General features: G+C 36.3%; 1 protein-coding gene across 2 annotated transcripts in view; it reads right to left on the bottom strand.

Moving 5' to 3' along the window:
• Positions 1-12,169, bottom strand: part of LOC132708144 (adenosine receptor A2b-like) — a 130,327-nt gene that overhangs the window by 8,182 nt on the left and 109,976 nt on the right. For both annotated transcript variants that reach the window (XM_060680279.1, XM_060680281.1), the window contains exons 2-3: positions 11,319-12,001; positions 8,847-9,108 (exon numbers count right to left, since the gene is read on the bottom strand). In XM_060680279.1, coding sequence (XP_060536262.1) covers positions 8,847-9,108; positions 11,319-11,890 — 834 coding nt within the window. In that variant the 5' untranslated portion in view covers positions 11,891-12,001. The remainder of the gene's footprint in view (positions 1-8,846; positions 9,109-11,318; positions 12,002-12,169) is intronic.

Here is a 12,169-nt window from a genome sequence, read left to right as displayed (position 1 = left end):
GTTTTCTCTAAGTAGATGTATATGTTGTGAGGTACGCATAGTTCTACCATTTTGTTGGTTTTATTTAACGCTGATGCTTTAATCTTGTCTTGTTAGCGTATTTAGGCTCTGGAGGTCTTATGTTAGCAACATCTTTTAAAAATCTGTTAATGATTTTTCTATCAACCTCTTTGGGGGAAAAGATGCCCCCCTATTCAATACACATTTCAAAAACTCTGGACAGTTACCTATGTTATATGGGAGCGGGTCTGTGTCTGTGTCTGTGTGTTGAGTACTGATTGAGAGTGACTTCTGCTAGGGACTTGACCATGGTTGATATTGCCGTCTCCAGGATAAGTTTCTTCATTGGAGAGTGCCGAATAATTTCTCTGCCACCAGGGAAAGTTCCCCAGCTAGTGGGTGCCTGGTTCCGAACTGGGATAGTATTAGATTGAAATTAGGTTCGAAAAAGACGAGATTTTCTGCCAACAGTCTTTTAAAAATAGGGTACCACGATTGAGAAGGGCAATTCGGCAACACTACAATACCAAGCGTTTTGTCTTGAATAGATTTATCAAACCCTTGAGTAGCGCAAAGAAAAAGGTAATATTTGTGCCACTGAATAGTGGGTCTACTGCCGAAGAATTTGGACCGGGAAGGCAGGAAATATACCTTTTGCACTTATTGCTTATTCGTGAAGCGAATAGATCTACTTTAGGAATCCCGAATTTTTTAGTTATTCGGTATTTCGGTTCGTATTCCGTATCGAGTGATAATGATCTAGACCAGCGGTCGCCAACCTGTCTACCTACCGGTATCTCGCGGAGGCAATTCTGGTAGCTCTCACAACGATTTTAATTTTAAAAATACAAACTGCAAAAATCAGAGAAGCTTCAACATTCCACAAAAAAAAATCTAATTGTCATAGGTAGGTCATAGGGGTAGCTCACTGCATATTCGAAAATTAACAGAGTAGCTGAACAAATTGAAGAGGTTGGCGACCACTGATCTAGGGTCTTTGTCCGCTCTAATTTTTTTGTTGACGCAATGTAGCTTGCAAAAACCGTTAAGTTTCTGTGTTTGCACCATTCCCAAAGTTGTTTTATTACATCGTTTAAGTGGTGATACAAGATTTTGTAGTGCGAATATCGGTTCTGAGCAAAATGCGAATATTATTTTCATTTTTCGTCAATGAATTTAACGCATAGTAAACTGCTTTTGTAGACGATTTTAAAAATGGAAAGCAAGAATTAAACCTAACGCTCACACAATGTATATTGATCGCAAAACAATCGCATAACCAACGTAACTGCCGCGCCCTTGATGCGCTCACCTATAGTTTCTTACGAAACATTCTGTAACATAGGTAGGCTGATTACATACTGTATTCGCCGCGTCGGTAAGAAATTGCATAGGGCGTCTACACTTTTATTTCCAAAAAGTTGATGTAAATTAGCGTTTCTCTTCGATCCTAGAAACCATGAAAAGTTCTGCCCCCACAATAGGCACCAACACCAGACGGAGGCGCGTTTGAGAAAATTTATGGAACGAATTTTTACTGACCTTTTCAAATATTATTTTCCCACCAAGAGAAGACGTTCGTTTATTGGGGATCTTCATTCTGAGATTATAATTTTGAAATTATTTGCGATTTTCATATTTGAGATGTTTAGTGAGAAGCTCAGGAAGGTTTTGTTTTGTGTTGAGAGAAAGAAATGTAAATATTCCTAAATGTCCCCAATATGTTGGTATTAGTTGCTTGTTCTGTCACTTGTAATTTTTGACCAAATACTGCCCCGATAGACCACGGACTAACTGTGTGTATGTTTGCTTGTTTGATTTTGGATGAATGAATGGGAATTTTGAATTTTCCTGTTATTTCATTTTTTGGGTACTTGTCAAGCCATTTATAAAAATTGCATTTCAACGAAAAACTATCGGCCTAATCTGCTTGTTGTCTATAGTCCTCATTAGCTGTGAGTACTTCCATTTCCGAGGAAAAGGACTTTGATAGTAAAATAATATTGAAATAAGTGAATGAATATGAAAATATTTCAAAAAATAAAAAATTTACCTTGTTCAAGCAACATATTTCCCGGTGGTAACAGTTTATCTTGTAATCTGGCTGCTTCCCTCTTCCCTCTTGGTGTTCTCTGGTCCCTCCTTTTTTAAAGTGATCCTCCCAGAGTGGGCCCCGTTTTGTTACCCCCCATTTTTGATGCGGGGGCTCAGCGACATTACTTTGCTATGACGAACACACTGAACCTACCCGACACCATAGCCCTGACGTGATTGGGCGCGGAACGATGCTAACCGGAAATATCCGGCGGTACTCTCTACTCGGGGTCCGGGGACCTTCCACGGAGCTGTTTAGTGTTGCGAGTGAACCCGGTAGGTGGGTCCGCCAATCACCCTTGAAAGGACTACGTGACCTTGCTTTGTCGATATCGTCGATATAAAAGGGTAACGCGTGTTACCGTTTGTCTGGATCACATGATCCCGAGGAATATTGAAATCGAATGATTTTACTCTCCTTTGTCGATATCATCAATGTAAAGAGGTAACGAGTGTTATCGCATGCATGGTTAACATGATCCCGAAGAGTATTGTTTAAATTTACTTATTTCACTCTTCCTTGTTGATATCGTCAGTATGTAAAGGTAACGAGTGTTACCGTATGCCGTGGATCGCATGATCCAGGAGAGCATTGTTGAAATCGAGTGATTTCACTCTCCTTCGTTGATAATAACGATATAAAAAGGTAACGAGTGTTACCGTATGGCGTGGATCGCATGATCCCGGAAAGCATTGTTGAAATCAAGTGATTTCACTCTCCTTCGTTGATAACAACGATATAAAAAGGTAACGAGTGTTACCGTATGCCGTGGTTCTAATGATCCAGGAGAGCATTGTTGAAATCGAGTGATTTCACCCTCCTTCATTGATAACAACGATATAAAAAGGTAACGAGTGTTACCGTATGGCGTGGATCGCATGATCCCGGAGAGCATTGTTGAAATCGAGTGATTTCACTCTCCTTCGTTGATAACAACGATTTAAAAAGGTAACGAGTGTTACCGTATGGCGTGGATCGTATGATCCCGGAGAGCATTGTCGAAATCGAATAATTTCACTCTCCTTCGTTGATAACAACGATATAAAAAATAATTTCACTCTTCTGTATAAACATATGGCTGGCAATAACTAATAATTTGCGGATTCCTAAAAGGTAAGTGCTGCTCTGTATTAGGTAAGTTACCTGATGTCTTACGAGGTGAGGGCACACTCTCGAATCGCTGGATTCCAAACATTGCGGTTTACTCTGAATTTTTTGAAGTCGTTTTAACTCCCACTTTTTCCCACTATTGGCTATTTTGCGTTTTGGCATTTTTAAGGAGGCAAATTCATTTCGTCCATTTACAAGAACACGACAAAACGGAATGATTCACAAGCCCGGCCGGCCGGCCGGCATTCGACGGAGACAAAAAGCGAAAAAAAAAACTCGTTTTTCGCTTTAAACGTCGTGATCGAGAACATGATTAACGGATACTACAGTGTGTAATTGTATCAAGGACAAGCGAAGGAAAATTTATATTTTTACTCCCGTCTGTAAAATAACTAATTACACACCGATCGAGCGTGCGGGAAGCCTCACTTTACCACGTCAGTTTCGTTTCCCACGGATCCGAGCCACATTTGCGCGATTTTACCGCATGGGTTTGGGAGCAATCGGATGTTGGATGTTTTCGGAGAGAATTCTCACGCCTTGAATTTTGACGTTTGTCAATTCACAGCAATATCAGTGAATGTATTTGTGTTGTTTTGCGAAAATGTACCCAAAAACTAACGGTCGTAGAAAAAGTATAGTATGCAACATGTGCGGTAAAATTTTTAAGTTACTCGTTTATTATACACTCGCTCCGCTCGTGTCAGATAAGCTCGTGAGTCAAATGCAGTTTACCGCACTTGTTGCATAATATACTAATTTCAAGCGCAGGCCATTGAACCGCGATAAACAACTGATAACTTTCTGGGTCTGGTTCTCATGTCCTCGTTGCCCTAACCCTTTGTGCGGTAAATAACCCGCAGCGCCCAAAGTAATTTGTCTTATTTTATTGCCGGGTTATTGCTTAACGATTCGAACTGAGATGGGAAGGAGAGAGTCAAGACGATTACACTTGCTTTCCAGAGAAAATTGTTGAACATGATTTCTCATCTAAGTTACATTTACTAGTGATTGATATTTGTCCCGCTGCAAATTTGAAATGAATCTAGTTTTCGCGTTATTGTTCGTGCCAAACAAATCTATTGTCTATTTGATAAAGGCGTAGCGTATTAAAAAAAAATTAGGTGTGGAAAGGGAGGTACAGAATGAACCAATTGTATGATTTTTTGTGTCCTACTTTCAGAGGTTTTTCTGAATTAAATCTAGAGTACATTTGTTTCATGTATTGATTGGGATTATTTTATTGAAATAAATGTTATTACTGACTTGGTCAACTTTCTTAATAGTGATTTGAACCTAGTTTTTGATATTTGTGCGCCATTAAAAAAAATCGTGTCATAAAACCTCCAGCTAATTGGCTCAACCCTGCGATTAGAGAGATGATGCTTTCTGCTCATTGGAATTTTTACAAAAATCGTCCAAGCTACTCTAAGCAATTTACAAAGCGTGGGCCAACAACTTTCATGGATTTTGTGATCAAAAAGAAATTCACTAAAGCTACGTGGAATTCTCTAACACATTTGGGAATAACACACAAAAATAACGCTTTACCATGTCACCTACGATATATGTTCTAAAACTGATACACAAGTTCAAAAGTACAAAAATCGTAAATTACATGTCAATTAGGTCTTGGGGTCACACATATTGCGGTAGAAAAAGAACTACGTCATTCGTTGTAAACTTGTGCAGTTGTGCAACGTTTCCAAAAATGAATATTGTTTGCGCTCTTGAATCGACGGATTTGCTTGAACCGGCAGCGGTTCAACTTTCGTTTAACCTAAATCTTTTATATAAATAAATACAAACATTTTTTTCAGAAATGTATCATTTCCATGTCCGTTAGAATAGTTCAAACCAGTTACATTTCAAGTAATGTTTGTTCTGAATTTTAAATGTTTGTTCTAAATTTTTAATGTTTTTGTGAATGTCAACATTTTCCTGTGGAAATAGATAATTTCCAATTTAGAATAAAATTTTAATTACATTAGTTACATTTTTGCTATGTATTTTATGTGTTTTTGATAAATTTAAGTATTATTGAGTCCAACCATATATGGACTCAAATAAAATACTTCGGTATGTGTAACAACTCAACTTCTAATTTTAGTAGATGCATAAAGAGAGTTCAGACGAACATAACCTAAAAACGCACCCCCTCCCCCTATGCGGTAATTTATCAAAGTCATCCAACCATTGCTCGTAGGCGGGAGTGTCGACGTAATCCTGTATCGCTTGCTTAGTTTGTTTAAAAATATCTGACAGATTTCCCAACATGGTATCGCTGTCTGAAATACCCGTACTTTCAGCTACAACATCGCTTTGTTGTTGGATCGACGGAATGGAGGTATCAAAAAAAAGGGCACTTCTGAAGGTAAGATTGGAGTTTTTCCGGTTCTTTTCTCCTTTATCGGAGTAGGCTTCGAGGTTAGCACTCCATTTTTAATATTTTCTTTTTCTTCAAACGGCTCTTGTTTGATATCCGTTTTATTTATTGATGAAATTAATTGCTGCAGGGGCTGAGTTATCGGTTTATAGGTTTGTTCCAGTTGCGTCTGGGATTCATTTGCGGCTTGTTTTAGCCTTTGATATTTTTCCCTCACTGCGTTTCTTGATTTTATTAGCTCAGTCGCTAAACGTTTATCCATTATGGAATATTATATATAAATGAAGGATTCGAAGTTTTTCCTATATCTGCCCTTTCAACTCACAATCTTTGTCAATCACAAGAAAATTATAAGGTTCGTTCCAGCAGTACACACAGATGTTTCTAAACTGTTCAAATGACATGTGCAACATACAGTGATCGTTATATATATGCTTTAAACTCATCATGTCTTGCTTGAATAAAATCCGAAGGTTGGCGTTTTCCCTGATAAGTCGCTTGAGTATAGAGGAATATCCTTGAAAATTAAAGAAACAATCTACGTTTTTATGCCTACCGTGAGTGAAATAATCTCTAATGACACTTTGATCGTGACAAGGAATATCATCAAATATTATAACAGAATTGGGTTTAATTTCCTGAAGAGAAACGATATTTTCATCGCTCTCAAACTCAAAAAAGGCTATCTCTTGTAAAGACTTTAGCAGTTCTCTCAAATACACGTATTTTGGCTGTTGCAGGGATTTGGAATATAAGTAAACGTTTTCAAATCTAATTCCATTAGGATGTTCGAGCAAAGATAACATGACATTGGTTTTACCCGAATTTGAGGGTCCTACAATTGCTGTTCTCTTGCTACCACCTCCAAAGAGATCGCCGTGCTTTTGAAATTCCCGGACCAAGCTTGCGTAGTGTTTTTTACGGGTAAAGAAAAGGCTTGCTTTTCAAGTCTCATTTCGACTGAGGTATTACCAAGAACCCGCAAAAGCATTTATAGCATAATTCCTAAATTTTTATAAACAGTATTTCCTAACACTCTGATGATTGTGCATCGAAACAGGGCGAAAGGTTCAGGATTAAAAATAAACTTATAAACAAACTTCCTGTCGAACTTTATATTCCCGGTTACCAGTTCTGCGGGCCGGGTACCCATTTACAAAAGAGAATAAAAAGAAGTGATTCTGGAATAAATCCTTTAGACGCTGCTTGTAAAGAGCACGCTATAGCATATTCTCAGCCTAACGATTTAAATAGAAGACACGAAGCAGACAAGATCTTAGAGGATAAAGCTTGGCAGAGGGTTAAAGCAAAAGACTCTTCGTTAGGAGAAAAAGCGGTTTTAATAAAATTGATTTGGATTATTCCAAAGTCCGTAAAATGAAGACTAAAATGAATGGCTAGACACTATTGGATACATTAGATAAATTTTTGCGCATCGAACATAATTGCGCAAATAATTTCAATGCAACCGCACAGTATAAATGCTCTTCTATAAATGTGTGTGTTGTCTTTCAGATCCCGCTGTCGCGTCGTCCTGTTTGACGGCAGCATGTTACAGAACGGGTCCTGCTAAAACGCTCCCGCAAAAACACATTGTATAGTCCCGGGCTTCCACTTTTACTTTTAATGAAGTTAGCTAGGCTGATATTAACAAATGTTTGACTTCTATAAAAATTATTACTACTGACTCTGACAATCTAAAATAAGATCTTATAATTAATCACCTGACACATCATAAGCATGTGCATTAGATATTAAATTGTTCTTGATTCTTAAGAGAATGCTAATGCAATTCCCCTTTAAAAAATTTCCCAATTAGTATCTCACCTACTCCAACCCAGACCGTAGACAAAATTATGCATGCATAAATGAGTTACTGTCACTGGATCTACTAAAATAACTGGAGACTTGTTTTGTCAGACTGATCGAAATAAGGTGCCTTGTCTTATTCTGTTGGATTGCAGCAGAGCTTCTGATACTGTTCTTTGTCAAAAGTTTTCTTTTTGGTTTGCAACATAAGTCCACGAAATTAAATCTCACTTTGACCGAAAATCGCAACAGGTCGTCTTCAATAACAATAGTAAATCCAGCACCCTTTCTGCGACACAAGGATATCCCAAGGCTCGATCTTGGGACCTCTGCTCTTCTAAGCATACATGTCTGACTTTCCTTCTGTTTTGAAACCTATATTTCTCAATAATTACTCTGACGATTCTCAACTATTTTACTCTTTTCAAGCAAAAGCAAGCAAGCTACATAAATTCCCTATTCAATATATCCCTATTCAATGTATCTTTAGCTCATCTTTAGATTTTTGGACAAGTGGTAACGCCGCTTTAAACATTATATTTCCTAAGAACTTTAGACAAATGTTCAATAATGTTTTAAATGTAAGGAAGAATCACCAATGGCAAAGTGGGGTTTTAGGAGAAATCCAGAAGATTTGCAAATAGCAGTACAATAGACTGTGGAAGTTTAAGTTACCTAATACTTAAGCTGCTTTCATTGTTTTATTTTATATGTTTTTCATATGGTTATACACACTGAGAACGTGGTGCCAAAGGCAGTAGATTACTCGTAAAAAAAAACAGTTGTTTTAACAGAACAAAAATTACTTCTAAATTACTTTTAAAAACCTTAAATGGTAATAAGATGGTGGTAAACATAACTTTTGACATTTTGAAAATATACTTGTTTTCTATATTAATTGAGTCCAGTTAACATTAACATTATTATTAATATTATTATATTCGCATACGAATACGAACAGAATAAAGAAACTAGTAAATTTAAAAAAAAACTAATTTCGCCCAATGACCAGATAATTTCATTGCGTAGATAGTGGCTAGATCAAACAGTTACTTTGTTACTTTCGGGACTGTTTCAATTTAGTGTAAATCGCCTTTATTATGAATTGGTCTTCATGATAACGAAATAAATAGACCTTGATATTTTGACATGTTATAGCTTAAGTTTAAAAACACAATAATTAGTTTTCTAAAATTGAATTTGAAGAATACAAATTTGTTCATCTAAAGTTGCTGAAGATTCTTTTCAGACTAAGATTGATATAATTGTCAAAATTCAAAAGGCATATTTTTTACTAAACATTAATTTCAGATAGAAAACGTTAAAAATAAAGATTTCACATAAAAATTTAACAATCTGTCGAGGGTACAACAATGAGCAGTTTTTTAAAAAATGTATTTTTGTTGACTGCAGCTAAAACAAATTCCATTTCAATCGGTAGCGTACCTGAAAAGGTGCCCACAACACCACGAAGAGTCCCGACGTGATGGCAAGGGCCAATCCATACCGCGGAGTCCCAACGGGATTGGAATAGTGGTGTTGCTGTTGTCTCACTTCAGATCTGATGGCTCTCGCGTGTCCACGGGCTACAAAATATATGTACCCGTAACACACCAGCAGGACGATGGAGCTTGGACCGTACACAGCGCAAAACATAAATAGCTGTACAGGTTTTTCCACCAGTTCACCGAACGAACAGTCCGCGTTGCTGAAACGAAGAACCTGCGGTTTATGTTTCGTTTAGACGGCACTGATATTTCCGATTAATTTGAAAATGCTGACAACAGGAATATTACACAAAAATAGAAAAAAATATGACTTGAGATCAAAGATAATTGATGCCACCTTCGTATATGTCAGAAAATATTCACATCAAATCAACATGGAAATATTATATACTTAATTTTTCAATTTCGACTAAGCAAAAACCGACGCAGGAAAAATCCATATATATATATATATATATATATATATATATATATATATATATATATATATATATATATATATATATATATATATATATATATATATATATATATATATATATATATATATATATATATATATATATATATATATATAGTATCTTGAAGATATAGATAATATATTAATGTTTTCAAAAATATATAGATAGTACAAATATATAAACACTAATTTATAGATTGCAAATTTGGCGCAAATTATTGAAACTATCCTCTATTTTCGAAAAGTCAATAATGTTCTTTAATGTCATCTATATTGTCACGGCGCCCAAAATAAACTTTGCTTTTAAAATATCAACACAAAAAATATCTGGAAGAGTAAGATCAAGGCTATAGGCTGCCAATAATATTGTGCTCGATCACCCAATATATGTTGGATATCTAAATAATCTATCGCTAGAGCAATGTTATGAGAAGTGGCTTAATCAAAAATCTCGCTTTAAACCTTTTAACAACATCAGTAATATTGTTTTTTCTTTTCGCAATCCAACCCTGCACTACCTCGTTTTACACTCTCTACACCATGGGGCCATCACACATAGTTTTACTGCATTCGATGAGTCAGAGGCATTGTCTTACATTAAATAAGAAGCAGTTGTAAATTTAAATAAACTTATTTGTACGAAATTTGTTTTTTTTTTTGTAAACCCCATATAATTGGTATGGACGCAAATAAAAGATACTGTAAAAAGACAACACCGCTTTTAAAATGGGGGACGTTAAAATCCCCTGGATAGTGAAAAATGGAGTTAGTGTGTCGAACATAATTGAATTAAAAGAAACTGATCGAAGATCTAATCACTACGCAAAATACAAATCGGACACAGTCATGCAACATCACTGTGCAATCGCGGGATTAATCACGCGAGATCATTGCCGAATTCGGCATATTCCCAAACGATATTGCAGGACAAGTGACGTCATCATTGTGTTAGCCAATGAAAATGTCTGGTGATAATTCAGTTACGCGCAGTCGCAAAATTTTCGTGATTTAGTTTTGAATAGGTTGGTTAGGTTATAGTAGGTCTCGGAGTTGAGGAATTAAATCGCGAAAAGTTAATAAGGAAAAACCTTAACAATCTATTGTCTAAAATTTGCACTAAATGGTAAAAATTAATTAGACAAATAAAAAAAATATTTATATGGTTGTCATTTCAGATTCTTCATTCTCTTTCTCGTTGTCTTATTCAAAAATCTTAATAATTTCGAAGGGTACAGAAAGTCAACGAAACATAACAACGGTATAGGATTTTTACAATGGACATTATTCAAAGTGTTGCTATTTAAGAAAAATGACTGAAGGATTTTTGTATTGAAATATTTATATACTTTTTTAGTTAGTTATTTACCACCCTGTCTACACCAACCCCAAATATAACTAAAAAATGCTTTCAGTAATAGAAATCGAGAGATATGTTTAGACCAGCAAACGCTTTTTTTTTACATAAAATTCAAAATTTATCAGAAGGATTTAGGCATAGGGTATTATATATTAAATATGACAAAGAAAGTCGGAAAAATTCAAAAATGCCTATAGATACAGTGTTCCCTTTAAAATTAAATTAAAAGGTGAATATAAACAAACACCTTGTACATAGAAAATATATTTTAAAAGTATAAGTGAATTAAAGTAACCGGTCTTAAGTTTTGCAATATTTGGTACAGGTTCTGAGGTAACGTGACATTCCATAATAAACGGGCTACCAGAAAACTTCGTTATATATTTACAGACCTTTCGTAATTTGCATAACTTACTGCATTTTCTTTCACAAATTCCATCAACAAGGCAATTAAAAACATTTTTTCGTAACTTACTATGGGGAGTAAAATTTACAGATGAAGTTTTAGCTACGATATAACCTTAACTTGTCCTCCATGTTTAATAATAAATAAGCCAAAACCAATGCTTGGTAAAAGCACTATATAAACGTACCTTTGCTTACTTCCCAGCGTCACCGTGTAGAACAGCGGACTGAATCCGACCAGCGACGAATAAACCCAGAATATAACAATATATCTCTCCACAGCCGAATGGGTTATTAAATTATTGTACCTGAGAGGCCTCGCGAGAGAAGTGAACCGGTCCACCGCGATAGCGACCATCACTAGCACCGACACGCAGCACAAACTTATCACAACGGCGTAATTGAACAAGCACATCTGAAGCCCGTGAACACTCGTAGCTCCGTTCAGCTCCAGGTAGAATCCGATGGGCATAAACATCCCGACGCCCAAATCGGAACTGGCCAGTGACATCACCAAGTAATTACTGGGCGTGCGTAACCTTTTAAAGCGGTACATCGCGATCAAAAGTAAGGAGTTCCCGATCAGTATCATCGGCGACAGCAGAAAAACCAGCAGTACCACTACGGTGACTACGAACGGCGACGTCAGCCTCGCAACTGATTGGCCGACGTTAATTTCTGACAAATTGTCTGTTGCAAACTCCGCATGGTTCGTACCGATAAGCGATAGGTGGCTGTCATTGAACAGGATATCATCCATTGACCATGCATTGATGACGCTGTTGTTGTTCGACACTGGACCGGGTGAAAGAATGCAGCGTTTCCTTTTCTGTTTTACAAGTCGTCAATCGTTATGTGTATGCGGGAGAATCTGAAACAAAATGACCACGTTAATTTTACAAAGAAATTTGCGTCATCTCAAATAATGATTTATATTGTAAAAGTAATTGCAATATCAAAGAACATATCAATGCTCATAGTTTTTATGTTTGAGGAGATCATGTTTCCCCTAAAGATATCTATTTTTTTTTCTGATCGA

This window comes from Cylas formicarius, unplaced genomic scaffold, assembly GCF_029955315.1.
Source record: "Cylas formicarius isolate icCylForm1 unplaced genomic scaffold, icCylForm1.1 PGA_scaffold_10__41_contigs__length_53128322, whole genome shotgun sequence".
Taxonomy (NCBI): Eukaryota; Metazoa; Arthropoda; class Insecta; order Coleoptera; family Brentidae; genus Cylas; species Cylas formicarius.
Note: the sequence above shows the minus strand (reverse complement) of the source record. Positions and strands in the feature narration are given on the sequence as shown.